Source organism: Trachurus japonicus, chromosome 1 (assembly GCF_045865225.1).
Source record: "Trachurus japonicus isolate A0001 chromosome 1, Traja_1.0".
Classification (NCBI taxonomy): Eukaryota; Metazoa; Chordata; class Actinopteri; order Carangiformes; family Carangidae; genus Trachurus; species Trachurus japonicus.
Window position 1 is genome coordinate 17,429,974 of NC_140907.1, and position 16,873 is coordinate 17,446,846.

General features: G+C 39.5%; 2 protein-coding genes across 3 annotated transcripts; one reads left to right on the forward strand and one right to left on the reverse strand.

Annotated features, from left to right (window-relative positions):
• Positions 1 to 816: 816 nt before the first annotated feature.
• Positions 817 to 2,023, reverse strand: LOC146991698 (interleukin-8-like). Of its 2 annotated transcripts, XM_085777211.1 has the most exons (4): positions 1,770 to 2,022; positions 1,524 to 1,656; positions 1,274 to 1,360; positions 817 to 1,149 (listed from the first exon to the last, which is right to left on the reverse strand). In XM_085777211.1, the coding sequence occupies exons 1-4, from the start codon at positions 1,834 to 1,836 to the stop codon at positions 1,137 to 1,139; spliced, it is 300 nt and encodes a 99-aa protein (XP_085633337.1). In that variant the 5' UTR covers positions 1,837 to 2,022; the 3' UTR covers positions 817 to 1,136. The 2 variants fall into 2 exon arrangements, with proteins under 2 accessions (XP_085633337.1, XP_085633344.1); XM_085777218.1 differs by lacking the exon at positions 817 to 1,149 and having other exon boundaries at positions 1,270 to 1,360; positions 1,770 to 2,023.
• Positions 2,024 to 6,824: 4,801 nt separating this feature from the next.
• Positions 6,825 to 8,548, forward strand: LOC146991699 (alveolar macrophage chemotactic factor-like). Its single transcript, XM_085791824.1, has 4 exons — positions 6,825 to 6,897; positions 7,090 to 7,222; positions 7,354 to 7,440; positions 8,229 to 8,548. The coding sequence occupies exons 1-4, from the start codon at positions 6,846 to 6,848 to the stop codon at positions 8,239 to 8,241; spliced, it is 285 nt and encodes a 94-aa protein (XP_085647950.1). The 5' UTR covers positions 6,825 to 6,845; the 3' UTR covers positions 8,242 to 8,548.
• The last annotated feature ends 8,325 nt before the right edge of the window (positions 8,549 to 16,873 follow it).

Here is a 16,873-nt window from a genome sequence, read left to right on the forward strand (position 1 = left end):
CATAGTGGATGCTGCTGTGCTGGGGTGCATTACATTCAACAGTGTTCCTCTCCATTAAAATACTTGAAGGCAAAATATGAGCAACAGTCCAACACACAATGATCTCAACAAATAACATAAAGTACAATGAACACTACTTTTCTGATGTCAACAAAAACTGAACATGTATAAAATTTATGAAAGCAGAATTTATGGCACAGCTGGTATACTGCACTGCATGATGTTGCACAGGTGTATCAAATAATATGACCGGGCAATTAGTTCACTGCCCTTCGTCCTAAATACATTCTGATCATTTCCATTGCTAGGCAACATCCTGAATTAATGGGAAATGTGTACATTTTACTGATAAATCATTTTAGCTCGCTTAGAGGGGAGCAAATGTAAAAAGTGTCTCACTTTACCCCACTCTCCCCTATAATAGCCCATACGGTGAGGAAGTGGAAAGAGGAAGTGAAATTTGGGAGATAACATCAAATGATTCTTTAGGGTATCACAGTATTACATATGTTTGTGTTATTGTACAATATAGGTAATTACATGTTTGTGAGAATAATTGTCTGATTACAATGCACAGTATAAGTGACTGAGTGATGATAGTTTGATTACCATGTTAATGCTATGATCAGGTAAAGCTGGGAACACATTTCCTTCATGAATTACTTACATATTGGTTTTAACTGAAATTCTTGATTCATATTGATCATTTCATGCTTGCAATGAAAATATGACATTATAGTCTAACCAATAATATACAAAGTAATATCATTTTGAATTTTTTTATTCATCATTAGTATCAATAGATATAATACATAAATATATCAATAAATAATGCTAAATAGATACGTATATTAGAGACAAGGGAGTAGTATCAAAAATAGATACAGGGCTAAAGGAGCAGTCGAAATTGCATCAAAAAGTGGCAAGAACATTAACAGTTTTAACAGAGACTTGTTCATAAATAGCATGTTTGATACAAACAGGATTGGAGTGCATATATTCTGTTGAACACTTCAACAGTAGGTGAGGACATCACGTAGTTCCCAGGTCATGATATGAAATGAGGGCGATGGCTTCAACATCTGATCAAACACATACATTCGGGTATACTTTCATTTGTCCAAAAATGGCTCAGCTCAGCGCCTCCTGCTGCAGAGGTAAAAAAGGAAAAAAAGGAAAGAATCATTATTTTGTGTTTCTAAAATACTTCTGACATAACATATCACATTATCTAGTCGAACTTTTAGGGACTGCATGATTGACCTGTACTTACTTGGACATGATCCTCTGGATCACTTTCTTCACCCAGGGAGCCTCAGGGTCCAGGCAGACCTCTTGGCCGGTCTTTTTCAGAGTGGCACTGCAAAACCCAACAAGATGCAGAGATAGGGTCAGACCTTGTAAACTTTGACAAAGACCTCGTGCACTCATACAGAAGCCAACAAGTGACAATGACAAAATCTCATAGTACCAACATCATTGCTATTGCTATATGGGATGAGGGCTTTTAAATGGGGTCTTACATGATCTCAGTTTCTTCGCAGTGAGAGTTGGCAGGAATCAATTCAACCTTCTCGATGTGGCGGCCAATGGGTTTGCTCTCTGTCTGGATGCAGCGACAGTGCAATTCTACTCCCAGGCTTCTCAGACTCATACCTGTTAGGAGACAGGAAGCACATGCAGTCACACAGTGCAACAAGTGTTTGCTGGTGTCTCTATATGCACTGCAGAAACAACAAAGTAGTGAGAGTGACACAAAATGATCTTACCTTCACTGATAGACAGGGATGCCACAAGCACCAGCATAGCAATAACCATAACTCTTCCGCTTATCATTTTGCCCTTTAAAATTCTGCAAGTTAAACTTGTAAAAAATAAAAATGTCCTTCAGAAAGCCTGTAAAAGTAAAGTCAAGGAGGTGTTTTCTATACAGCTCTACTCTTTTTCGTCTTGTGCAGCTGCCTCTGTCCTTTCCTTTTTCTTTGCTCAGCTGCCTTCTCGCTCTGTTGTTTGAATCTAGCGCTGGGGGAAGGCTCTTATATAGCCGACTCCTGGAAGTGAGTCATTTCCCTAGCTAGGTCATATTGCGAAACCTGGGATTCTTGGCACATGACTGGGAAATTACACTGAAAGAAGAAGAGGGACGTCTGTGATTTATCCTGAAGACTTATCCTAACCTATCTGATAACAGAGTGACTAAAATAGGTAATAAACTAACTGATCCCACAGGAATGCTAATGAAAACTTCTCTATAACTTAGATATATGATGGTATTGCTGTTAACGCTGTATAATACAGAAGCGTATTGCATTCACTTGAATAAAAAAAAAAAGTCTGGTTTTTCTGGGTGATTAATTTTTTTGGTCTGTATTTCGAAGTAGGCCTAATTATTTCTGTTTTTCTAATTTATTTTTTGGTTTGATTTTTTGAAAAAAAAAATCTGTTTTTCTGACTAATTATTTTCTGTTTTTTGTGGTATTTTTTTCCTCCTGTTTTTCGAGGTAATTTTTTTCTGACTTAGCTTCGAGATTTCAAAATACCGTGAGAAGCTCCCACCTGCAAGTAACCTAAGGACTGATTACAAAATAAAGGTGCTACATCAGACTGTTCTGAGTGACACTCTCTGAGGAGGTATTCTCAGTAACAGGTAGTTTCCTTCCTATATAAATCTGAATTTACTTGGAACACAGTGAAAATAAGACTGCATTTTTTTTGTGGAGCATATATGGAGCGTATGTTAAGCAATGTAAAAGAAAGCGGCTTTACCAAGGGGGCAGTTGTCGGTCTGAGAAGTGAAGCTCACTTCCGCGTTCAAAAAACTGCAATCCTCTCAGCTGCCACTGGGGGCTGGTGCCAGAAAGCAGCAAATCTCCATAGACCCCTATGTTAAAATCGCAGATTTTACATCCTAAATAAACATGATCAAACCGATAGTTTCTACCCCCGCACACACTCTGAGGGGGGTGAATTTTTTTTTAACTCTACCGTTTTACTATTATTAGGTTTAAAATTCTGGCCAATTAGGGCCCGAAAACGTTGAGTGACAGGTCCGGAGACCGCTGCTTCGAGGCCAGTGGGCGGGTTCTCAGCCGGCCAATCCAACATGGCGCTGTTCAGGCCGCCATATTTGAGTCACAAAAACAACTCCCCAAAACCAATGGGTGACGTCACGGATGCTACGTCCATATTTTTTACAGTCTATGGCCTTTACTCATTGTGTTATGAATACTTTTATTTTGAAGGCGCTCCCTGATGTGACGTGTGTAGCTTGTGTTCGAGCCGTCAGTCTGGAAAATAATGGTGGAACCTGTACCAAAGTGGAGTTTGAATAAAAATCCTTAACAATGTAGTATCTCATGGATCTAAGATGCAATAGATCCGTGATGAAGTGGAGGCTTGACTGCAGTGGTTAAAGATAGCCTACTTGCAGGTGGGAGATTGTCGCGGGATTTTGAAATCTTGTTACTGCAAGTCAGAAAAAAATTACCACGAAAAACAGGAGGAAAAATATTACCAAGAAAAACAGGAGGAAAAACAGAAATAATTACTCCAAAAAACAATCCAAAAAATAAATTACTCAAGTGAATGCAATATGCTTCCGTAGCATGACACCATTACTCACTCAAAAATCATGAAGTAGAGATTGGTCAATTTATAACTGATTCATTAAATGAACTGTTAGATGCACTCTGTGAATGGATGGCTGACATAGGTGATTGTCATCCAAAGATTTTACCCTCAGGAAGGGACATTTATTGTGACTCTATTCCAAACTTTGCGTTTCACATAATAAGCTGCGTCACTGTCTCACACACTTTTTAAACTGCTGTAGTTCATCACAGACTTCATATAGATAATGCACGCCTGCCTAATGTGCACCAACTTGTTACAAAGAACGTGTTTGTGCATACTTGGTATTTAGAAAGAGACAGGGAGAAAGCTGGGAGTTCGCAGCCTGGCAATATGATTTGACATACAAAGTAGTCTAATATACTTTATCTCAAAGATGAACCTTTGACATGTATGCATCATAGTCTGAAAGCACATTATTGCAAAGTAAACTTGTCAACTGCCAACTCATGTGTTTGACACATCTAAAGCAACTCCAGTAGACATGCCAAAAGCCCTCTGTGAACTAAAGTCTGACACAACCCCAGCAAGCACCAACAAGTCCACTCACAGCCCTGACGTCACTACAGTCATTGTCACACTGCAGAAGACAAGTATGGGCCAACTTCTGACAAGGGGGGTAATCTTGTGGTTTAAGACTAATGTGTCAGTTGTTGCACCACACAAACAATACATGCTGATTGAACCGTTTGTTGTTCTGAAAATAATATAACAAATGAACTAAAGTTTTTTTTATTGAACATGAACTAAAACCATGGAGCTTAGGAAGTATATCCTTCTGAAAACACTCATTTCCTTTTGTGATGACTGCTGGTCATACTGAAATTAAAAGTTGATGTGAATATCACGATCCGGTAAATAGAGGATGTGAAAAACTTTTCTGGAAAATTACGAATCTAAAGTTAGTTGTTGTTCTTTTTTTTACCCTTAAGTTCATCCATGTAGTGTCATGAAAAGATGGCATGACACTCACGTGTGTCCAGCATACATCACCTATTGGTTTTCCCCCAGATTTACCCTGGGTCCAGAGTATCAGATCATTTTTGAAACTGAAATCAGGTTTCACATGTCTTTAGGTACATAATAAAAAAAAATCATATATCACCAATCTAAACACTATCATTAGTCTACTGTAACAGATATGGAAAGTTCAATTTGTTGAGCAGGCTCACTGTCCCATATATGTGATTAGCAACTTGATGCTATCACAGAGGATGTCGGCATACTGTGAAATCTTGTTTGCTCACATCATACAAGATTTTTTTTCGGTAATTTCATAACTTCCCCTTGACCTCAGCTACAACTATATAGTAAATTGGATATAATACAGTATACACTAATTTCTAAAATTGGCCCTGCATTGTAATCATGGGTGAGTCATGTTACTATAATTATAGAAATTATTATTATCATAACAGTTTGCACAGACTTTCACATTCGCAGTGGATGAGTTCTAATCAGTGACACGATTGCTCTTCTTTTCTCTAGTGCTAGGTGACAAATGGTGACATTTTTAGGTTGGAAACATTTATCATTGCAGCTGCTCAGTGGAAAATCCCAATGTTTGATCTACTGATATACTTCAGATAGTATCACCATTCATCTGAAACCAGCAGCTCAACAAATGATATTAAAGTGAGTTTTGAAAACACCAGACAATTGCAGAGAAAAGGCAAGAAATGTTTTGCCATTGTTCTAACGGTGGCTTTGACCTATGGAAACAGGGCCCTTGGTCTTGTTACTTCAGTCTTTTAATATGTTACCTTCTTCTGCATAACAATATATTGCCTGTAATATACTGTATAGCATTCCACAAAAGAGTATGGTATAATATGGATAGCATTCCCTTTAACCATGTTTCCATATGTTTTTATTCACATTAAGCAATATCAAATTAAAAATGCCTTATGGAATGACTGCCTTATCAGAAAGCAATCAACCCTGCATGCTGACAAACCACACACTGATACCAATCACAAAAGGCACCGGGAAGTAAACAGGATCTGGGAAAATCGGGGATGAATCATGAACTTGTAATCACTTTAGCTTGCTTGTGGTTTCTGCTTTGTGTTTGAATTATAATCCGAGGATGAATACTTAAGCATGTCTGTGTTGCTTTAGTGGAAACTGGTTACATTGAGAAATATACAAAAGTAAACAAGTGGTTTCACTTGGATGAGGAGTGCAAGAGGTGACTGTTGACACCTGGGATTTTCAATAATGGTCAGGAATTTGTTTTTGTTTTTTTACAAATGGCTGGTAAAAGAGGGGTTGAGGATTGACTGTCTTTCCCACCACATACAAAACTTTGACTTGGAGTATCAGTCTGATAGCAAATGGCCCTGCAGCAGTTTACATACCTCATCTGTGTAAAAGTGTGTGTCTCAAGTTAAGTATCATGCCAGGACATGTTTGCTGGCTTGTCATAACCAACAAATATGTAAATGAAAAGACTTTTAAATACCACATATTCTACACATGCATACTTCTTTTTTGCAGCACATATTACACTGAGATTAAAAATAAGAAAAAAACCTTTGTCTTATTCTTTGAGAAGATTATATCTGTTATCTACATGTTGTACTACTTTTTTTCTGTGCACTGATTTTTTTCATGCAATTTCCTTGAAAGAGAGCAGAAGTGAAATTGCTCAATGAGGATGTTAAAAATGAGGAACATGGGGGCATAGATGATACGGTACAGTTTCTCAGCTAAATCACTAAAGCTCCAGCAATGCTGTGTCAGTTTTACTGGGAAAAAAAACTTTAAATATCTTATTAGTTTGTTTGACAAACACAGCCCACTTCCAGATGTATTCATTTTGTGTGTGTGAACTCAATAGTAGAAGTATTTATATTATATCATTCTTCCATGGAAATTTGGAAGAAAATGGGCTTGGACCTGCAGTTTGTCTCAGTCTTCAGAGACAATATCACTTTTGCAAGAAGAGTCATGTTATTGTAGGATTAATGATTCTTGTTATTATACGTAGTTCCCACAAATCGAAATAAACATGAAGAAAGAAGAATGGGAAAAAAGATGAATAGAATAGGCTTCTTGTCCAACACTGTGTTGGTGGCGGGGGGGTGAATTTCTTTGGAAGTGAGAGAGGGTGGGGAAAAAAAGAGTTTACACAGCAGGCTTGCATCACAGTTAAGGAGTGCAGAGGGAAGAGCCAAGCGTAGTATATCTCTGACTTCAACTTCAGCGCAGATATGTCTACCATCACGACTGTGGCACTTCTGGTTTTGCTGATTGTTCCTGAGGGTGAGTCTAATCTCTCAGTCACTGTTGCAATAAGTGATTAAAAATATATATGTCTCTTGGTATTTAAACACTTCATTTCATAATTTCTTTATTGTCAGCTTGCATGCACTCTGTGATTTATGACAAATGCCTGTTTGCATTTAAATGTGCACCCAAATGTTGATATCCTTCTCTGACCTCTCTCAACCTCAGGCAACAGTCAGGGGGATCAAAGCATCATAAGGAGATGCCGATGTATCATCAAGGAGAAAAAGCCTATTGGACGTTACATAGCGAAAGTGACAGTGTACCCTGCCAGCTCCTACTGCAACGAAATGGAGATTATGTAAGCCTTAGGACCAAAGTTCATCATTTTTACTGTTCATTTTTACTCACATGCCTGAGATGATTACCTGTTATAAAATAATGGATTGTTATACTACATGTGATGTTTTTGATCTGTATATGCTCCTGCAGTGCCACTCTTAAAAGTGATCGGCAACAAATTTGCCTGGACCCTGATGCCCCATGGGTTAAAAAAGTTCTTGCCAAGAGACTAGCTGAGTATGTCCATTTTCCATGTCCATACTCGTGTTTCTTTTTTATTATTATTATTATTACTATAAATGTGTGAATATATTGAATTGAGAAGAAGGCTTAATTTGAGTTTCAGTATGACACAGTAAAATTGCACAGTCTAAGGCTTGACTTTTTACAATTTATGGTTGACTCACTGAGCTCTTAATCTGATGGCAGGAGTGTAAAGACATATCAGGGAAAGGCATGGCAGTTCAGAGAAGTGAATTTAAGGTGTCACTTCCCATTTCCCTTTCCTGGAACTTGGCTGATAATAATTAAACATTAACTGAAAAAATGGGTGGGGTTGTACCGTTTGCTGAATACCTGAGGACACTGTTTACAGTAAAGGAGCAGTGTAATGTCTTAAAAGTTATTCTAAAATGGAGTGTAAACAGTCAGACTTGAAGTGCAAGACCGGGACAATCCAAATACCTGAGTAGTTTTACATGGAAAAGTCCTGAGAGGTCACTTATTTAAAAATAAACAGGAAATGTTTTCGGGATAAGGTTGTGTCTGATTTTTATTTTTATTTTTTTTTGGATGTGTCTGGGGGAAGATAAATATAGGCTGTAACTGAGGTCATTGATAAGCAGTTATGGAAGAGCTCTTTTTTGATTAATCATATGTTATGTTGCTATATCCATTCAATTATCTGATATTGAATTTATTTAATTGTGATCACAAAGTGAACAAATAGGTCATCTGGCATCAACTTCATATTATGTCTATGTTAAATTAGCTACCCTTAATTATTTCTCTATCTTTCCCTTCAGGCGGACGCCGTGAAGAATGGACCCTAAGTCTGGGGTCACATGTTGTAGTTATTACCACTAATGTACAAAGTGGATGTAAAGATTGCACTTATGGAAAACAAAGATCTTGTTTTGCATCATGGGAAAGATTCATGTAGCAGCTGTGAGGTTGTATCTAAGGGCATTGACACAAACCTGTACTATAAAATATGTTAAACATCATCTGTACTTATTTTCAGAGCTATCTCAGTTTGTCTGTATCTCAATTATAAAGCTTGCTAAATGTAAAGTTCTATTGTCTTATCCTGGAATAATAAGACTGAAAATAAACATAATATTAAAATCACAAGCCTATGTCATGTGTATGGAAGATATAGTAGATATCAGCATGTTTAATTTGATATTGTCCAAATATTAAACCTAATGTTTTTAGGTGGGTCTCCACATTATTCTCCACCTGCGGTCAAGACAAAGAGCTCTGTATTTTGTCTCTTGAAAGGAAATAAAGAAAAAATCAGCAAATTATTTTTTATAAAGCCATGTTTTACAAAAGGGTTGCCTGAAAAATACTGTGTTGCACTAAACACTCCAATATATCCCACCACATTTTGTATATCCTGAGACACCGCTCAGTATTTGCGGAGGTCATTTTGCTATTTATGACATGTTAAACAACCAAAACTGCTGTTGGTAAACAACAAAGTTTCACAAGTTATATCATGTGGGACGTGGTTCCTGCAAAGTCAGGTCAGTGGGGGGACATTGCCACCTCTTGGACGGTGTGCACATGATCAGGATTCAAATTAGTTCATTTATCTTTAAAACTCCTTTCTTTAGTTTTGTCTTTAAAAATCCTTCATATGCCCACAATCCTGAAATCATATTACTTTATTGCCACATTGTATTGTAACACGAGTCAAGTAAACATTCAGCCACTGTACAGCTGTACTCAATCAACTAAATGCACAAGGCAAAAGCCAACAAAAGAATTTTAACATCCTTCCTGAACTTGCTGTTGTGCAATGACCAATGCTCTTCTAAGCCATTTGTCATATTCATGTTGTTTCTTTGGGTAAACTCCACTCAAGGGAGTTAGACGTCCCTTGTGGTTTATTGTTTGGTTGCTGTTTATTCAAGTCAAGTGAATTTGAGCCTCCTGTGTTTATGTCTTCTATTCAGTATAAGGGTCAATGACCTGATGCAACCCAATGTTAAATGGTGTAAATGGTATTTTTTGTACATTATTTTTGCAATGCAACATATGTTTTTGACAAATTTTACATAATTTGTTGCACATTATTTAAAGAAAAGCGGTGTATTTGGATATCCTGCCCAGTGTTGCTAAAATGCATTACATTTTAAATATAGAATTATAGCTGCTGCGCAGCAATGGGTCGGGTCCGGGCTACTTTTGGGCAAATTTAGGCAATTCTGAGCAACAAACAGGAGAACAGGAAGACAAGACAGTTGACCTTATAATGTCCAATTTGCATCAGTTGAGGATTGAACCCACAACCTCAAGAACCAAAGACCGTTGTTTATCACACTGAGCTAATTGCCAAGTGGCATTTAACAGTGGCTTCACAAATTGAGTAAGCCATTCACTGTCGCGCAGGCAGATTTGAAACCACAGTAAAAAGAAAAATCCGTTTTGAGGTAAAATAATGATATGTATTTGTTAAACATCTACTGTGACTCTAAGATGTTAGGAGCCTTCGCACATGGTCCAGTCCAAGCTATTTGGATTTTTAAACTTAGAGGCTTGCTGTGATGCCACCATCAGTACAACTGTCTTGTGTTTCGTGTTGAGGACAACTGACATTTTGATCTGTCATCATCATCACCCTTGCTGGGTCTCGAACCCACAGCCTCTGACACCAAGAACCAGCTCCTAACTCACTGAGCTAATTGGCTGGTAGTGAGACCTGCTGTGTAGCTTCATTTATCCACTCAGGTGAGTCAGTGCCCGGGCAGCTGTTGTCAAGGCAAACACATACCGAAACCGTACCGAGAACCGTGGCCAAAAACCGAGGTACGTATCGTACCGTGGGCTACCTGTACCGTTGCACCCCTAGTGAACATGAAGCCAGATATTGTGACTCTAGCCTGATAACCAAGGACATAATGTAACTGCTGAGTTCTCTTAGTCTGTCAGTTAGGTCTGTTGCATTAGATACACGCCTGAACAACAACACACACGTTGTCATGTTGCTTATCACATTCTGAGAACATCCAACCTCTGTACGGGGCAGGCCCAGCCCAAGAAGATAAATACTGCTCTTTGTGCACGTGTGTACGATCAGAGTCTTCAACGAGTTCGCCAGAAAAGACAACGCAGTGATCCAATGTACGCCACTGAAGTCTGGTAGGTGGTGATGTAGCTCTGAGCTTGATGCTGGATGGTTTATTATGATGTCAGGTGTTTTCTTATGGATGTGGATTTTAAAATACAGTCGAGCTATCACCAGCATTGTAGATTTTCAAAGGAAAACCCCACTCATCTTTCTTATTTTCACTGTGTTCCCAGTAAATTCAGATTTATATTGAAAGGAAACTGTGGTACCTGTTATTACAGAACACCACCTCCCGCTTCTCATGGGATTTTGAAATCTCAATCAGAGGGTTAGGGTTAGGGTTATCAGAAACCCCAAATCAGAAAAAAATTACCCCGAAGAACAGGAGGAAAAAAAATACCACGAAAACAGAAAAGAATTAGTCAGAAAAACAAGGGAAAAATTTGTCAGAAAAACATAAAAATGTATTCAAAAAAACAAACCAAAAAATAAATTACTCAGAAAAACAGAAATAATTACCCCAAAAACAAACCAAAAAATAAATTACTCAGAAAAACTGGATTTTTTTTTAATTATTCAAGTGAATGCAATAAGCTTCCGTAGTTTCTGAATTTCTCATGTTGCCAATTTGTCACTGGCCCACATTGATGAAAATCAGACCATTTCTCAGCCACCCATTTACTGTGTCTTAGATGTTATACCTTGCAACGTAAAATCAAGTCCACTCTTGCCTTAGCTAAACTATGCCAGAGTGGTCTTACTTTATAAATTTGTTTGTGCAGTCAAACATCATACAGACTAATGGAAGTTTACTGCTAATTCAAGTGTACATTTCCCCAAAAGTTGCCAAATTAATCATGCTGGTCCTTTCAAATTTGCCCAATTTGTTTTGTCATTTCCTTCCCCCCAGATTGCATTATAGCATGCGAGTTGGACAAACATGTGAGTTGGCTGTGGCTGATGTTGAAATAGCAAAGCAGAAAGAAAATGTCTTTAAAGGCTTTATAACAATAATATAATACATGTTATAAGCCTTTAAAGACATTATTTTCTATTTATAAAGCACTTTTCAAGCCAAAGAGACACTTCTGAACTCAATTTCTTTGTCTCACATTAAGCCACTCGTACCTGTCCTCCTTTAAAAACCAAAGTCTTCCCAACAGTCGCTGTCACCTGAGACACATATCCACTCTCAGATCTGTTCCCATTCATCAGTTTACTGGTATGTAATACAGCCCATTTCCCAACTTTATTTGCCAGTTTATCTTTTGTTCTCACGACCCAACAGTTTTTTTTCTCTTCCTTGCTATCAGCTTTTTGGACTATTGCCCATCTGCCTCTAGCCTATTGTGTGCATTTAATCAACTTGAACTCTTTTCTCACTGCTCAGAGAACTGTTTACACAGTGCATGGTGTAGCAATCGTGTACTCAAATAAACTATGGTCATTTTGTGCTGCAGTTAAGATTTTAATTTCTGATCCATTAAGCTGTAGCTGTCCAGCCAAGTCATACATTTCAGTGTCCAGCTTTCCAATTTGTCTTGTATGAAGCCTGTTCAGTAAAAGACCACCTGTTGATTCTGTGTCCTGAGAAAGCACTGTACCGTTAGTCAAAACTGCACACACTTTTTTGTTTGTTTGTGTGTTGGTTTGCTTTATCCCCAAAGTCCCCCATTTGGGAGACTTGAAGACATGCAGAACCATCACAGAGCCACCACCGCACTAATTATGAAAGAATATAGCCATGTCAAATTAAACAGCAGAAGCTGGCCCAAAACGTGTAAAAACCATGTTTATATGACCCAAACACAGCCCAAACACTACTCAAATAAACAACTAAACATCAAACTTCATGATGAAGCACCTCTGTGGACCCAGTCGCCACATTTCTGGTTCGTATACTACTGTAAATTATGCAAAACACATCAGCTACCGCTTATATGAAAGAGCAGATTGGAACGATAGCTACATAGCACCCACGGCTACACAGAAGCACGGCAGAGAGAGAAGCCAAAAACGAGCAAGTCGAGCAAACACAGCCACTGCTTGGCCAAAACATGGTTGTAAAACCTTTGCTGTTTTGCCGTGAAAAGTTTGTTTTATGGGTAAATCCGCAACATTTCCAGTTTGAACTTTGAATCGGTCCGGGCCGGACTTTAGGAGCCAGGGGAACCTTTACGAGCGCCGCACACAACAGCCTGCACGTCACACGTTTCAGGATTCTGCTGATTCTGATTGGCTGCCAGTACTGTCAATCACATCACCGTGGCCTCATTCTATTGGCTCTAACGGTTTGAATGGCCTGTCAATCACTCAAATCAACCAATCCACTGCAGAGATAGAGCCAGGCGTAACTGCACCCAAATAAGCTGCTCTCAGTGATTTACATAGAGGGACTTTCTAGTCCCTCTATGTAAGAGGGCCTAGAAAGTAGTTGTTATTTAGTCCCAGTTGATTCTTTTTCAGTTAGTTTATGCAAATTGTGTGAAAATAAAGATTAAACAATGGTCTATAGTGGCAGGTGGTTCCAAGCTGTGCCAAAAATGGACATTTTGGAAAGCTTGCCCGAATATTTTGTGGTAGATTTTGGGGCGAATATTAATTTTATTTATTTTTTTCTGTGTGACATCTTCATTTACTCTTCACCAGTAACACATATACTGAAATTTACACATCTCAGCAATTTCTAATTTTTCCCCTTTACTATGACACCAAAAGTATTCAAATAGACCTTGTGGTTGCATTATTATGGATATGCAATTTTTGAGAAAAGGCCTAGAAAATAGGCTTGGTTTTGCAGAAATCAGGTTTATTTTTCATTTATTTATTTATTTGGGGGGGGTGAAGTCATCACTGACACTGACACAGAGCCACCATGGCGTACCACAATAGTATGTACAATAGTACAACAATAAATGAAGCAACATACAGCTGCCTTTGTGAAAAGCCAAAGTTGAGATCAGTCATGTCAAAAATTGACAGTCCCGGAAGAAAAGTGGACCATCAGGGACAGTTTTTGGCCAAGATAACAAAAGGTGACAAAAGTCAAAATGTGACAATTTTCTGAGCAGATCAGTTGCAGCTTACCTGGGCTTGATACAGCAGATTGGATAAGTGGGTGTGTATGCAGAGTTGGGATTGCTTAAAGGATCCTGTGAAGACAGTCCTTAAAGAAAACGCCAAACCATACAGTGTTGCAGCACCCCGCCGCATACTCAGTCCACTCCTACCATGAGGTGAGGAGTTAAAGCGGATGGAGGAGAACGGCTTTATAGAGCGTGTGACAGAGCCCACAGAATGGGTTGTGCCTATGGTACCAGGGATGGCGGCCAACTGGCAAAGTAAGGATTTGTGTAGGCCTTACTTAGATGAACGAAAATGTAAAAAGAGAAAAGTTTGTCCTGCCAACTGTCGACAGCATTCTGCATAAATTATCTGGAAGCTCAGTGAACACCACGCTGCATGCAGCGTGGATTTTGGCAAATAGCCCTGGATGAAGAAAGCTCAAAGTTGACCACATTCATAACTCCAAATAGTCAATACTGCTTAAAACGGCTCCCTTTTGGAATAACATCAGCACCAGAGATATTCCAGAGAAAAATGCAAGAGCTATTGTAGGACCATGAAGGAACAGTGATCTATCTTGGACTATATTTTAGTATTCGGAGCCTCAATGGAAGAACATAAACACCATCTGGAAAGTCATGGAAACCATCCACAAGTCTGGCTTGAAGCTAAACCGCCAGACGTGTAAGATCAGAGACAGAGCTCACTTCACTTTCACACCCTGGAAACACCCAAAAATGTGTCTGAATTGAATGGTATGGTGAACTGCATCCTAAATGAACTGTTGAAAACAACTGTGACATGGATGTGGGGCCCTCAGCAAGAAGAAGCCTTCAGGAAGTTTGAAAAATGTATATCTTCTGGCTCCTGTGCTCCAGTACCTTGACCTGAAGCAGCCCACTGTAGTAGGCGCTGACACATCCAGTTATGGTCTCAAAACTGTAGCTTACTGCTCTTGCTCACTCACTGAAGCAAAAAAGAAATACACACCAATAGAGAACCACAGATACCTTGATAGAGCCCCGTACAGATGTCAGCGATTTCTCATCCGTCTCATTAAGTTCAACCCAGTATGTTCTTCGCAAGAACCTGATTGTGCTCGACACCCTGTTAAGGCACCCAGAGTCCAAAGGGGAAGACAATGGACTAAATGAGGACATCCAAGCATACATAGATGCTGTTAAGAAATAGGAGAGACATAAACCAGTGTTAGAGCGCATAAAAGTGGAAACTGTAAAACATGACTCCCTGCAGCTTGTCAGACAATACATCATAGGGTGGCCACAATATGAAAGAAATGTCGCCAAGCCTGCTAAGGACTATTTCAGGGAGAGAGGTAGTAAAGAGCTAGGCTAAGGAGAGCAAATTAGATAGTGATTCCACAAACCTTAAGATCCGAGATGCTGGAAAGGATTCACCATGGGCATCTGGGTCTGAACAAATGTCGAGAGAGAGATAGAAATGTCAAAAATCAGCCAAACCGTAAAAGACAAGGTGCTGTCATGCCCTCATTGTAATGAACACAAACCAAGCCAGCACTGAGAACCACTCATCACCACACCACTGTTTGAGATCCCTTGGCAAAAACTACTAAAGGCAAAAACTACTAAAGGAGAGAACTTTCTAGTAGTCATGGACTACTACTCGAGGTGGCTGGAGATACTGAGCCTCACCAGGGAGGCGTCCAGGGCATCCGATACAGATGCCCGAGCCACCTCAGCTGGCTCCTCTCAATGTGGAGGAGCAGCGGCTCTACTCCGAGCTCCTCCCGGGTGACAGAGCTCCTCACCCTATCTCTAAGGGAGCGCCCCGCCACCCTGCGGAGGAAACTCATTTCGGCCGCTTGTATCCGGGATCCCGTTCTTTCGGTCATGACCCAGAGTTCATGACCATAGGTGAGGGTGGGAACGTAGATTGACCGGTAAATTGAGAGCTGAGCCGAAACGGACCGATACAACGACCGCATTACTGCGGCCGCTGCACCAATCCACCTGTCAATCTCGCGCTCCATCCTTCCCTCACTGGTAAACAAGACCCCAAGATACTTTTTTTTTACCTTTTTCCGGTTGAGAACCATGGCCTCGGACTTAGAGGTGCTGATTCTCATCCCTCATTCTAATTAAAACAATACTGCAAAATCTTAAACCTTAGGCTTTTTCACAGTAGACATTTTGACTTGTCATTGTTAAAACAAGGCCTTAATGTGCTCAAATTAGTAAAGACTGTATCAATGGATTACCTCTGTTTCTATGAGAAACCTTTGACAATAATTACAGAGTAGCCCCCCCTTCCCTTTTTTTACCCCCTATTTCACCCTTTTTTATTGTTGTCTATGTTCCTTTGTTTTCTTTTTCTTTTCCACTTTCTAAGCATGGTTGTTAATCATTTTTACGATTTTTATTCTGACTAGTTTTTTTTCTCAGTGGTTGTATGAGTGTGTCCATGTTCGGGTTATATCCGAGATAGCCTCAAATTAGTGTAATGAATTTTGTGTACAACTTAACACTGTAGGAGGCTGTGCCTCACACAGATTGAAGAGGAGTGAACCAACCGTAAAACTTGTTGCCAATAATCATCAGGCAGTGTGGTTCCAAGCTCTTGCTCCAAGGAATCCTTGGGAACGGATGCTGGGGTGTCAATAGCAGAATTGATAAGGCTGTAAATGCTAGAAATTAGCCACTTTTGTTTTGGATCAAGAAGTCAACCAAAGTTTCCGGGGGACGACTAGGGAATTTGGGGCTCTGCTTCTGAATAAAATCCTTTGTCTGAAAAAAATGAAATTGCCTATAGGATTTAGGCAGGTCATATTTTGTTGAACACTCAGAAAAGGACATAAAAGTCTCTTGGTTGTAAAGGTCCCTAAATTTAGTTTATCACTTTATCACTTTAAGTCTGAAAGGTGAAATCAGTGCAAGAGAGCAGAAATAGGTGATTGTTTACAATGGGGGAGAAGTCTGAGGCTCTATGAAAGCCTATAGGCTTTTCCTAATTTGAATCCAGATTCTAACAGAGTTAGTTAAAGCAGAAGTAAGCGATCCGGTCGTTTTGGCTAACTTCTTGTCAGCCGATGGAGTTAGCAGTCCCCGCCCTCGTCATGGATCTATAGGTCCTCGTCCCTATACGTCACCACATTCACGCGCATCCCTTGGCTGCACACACAGCCCTTCATGCCGTTCACTCTCCCCATTGGATAAAGGTTGTAGGGTACAAGGAAGTATACAAGAAGTTTTCTCCTCAGCTTACAGCAGAGCAGAGTGACTGACAGACCCGTGTTTTGGGCCAAACACACTATGTAAGTGATTGCTG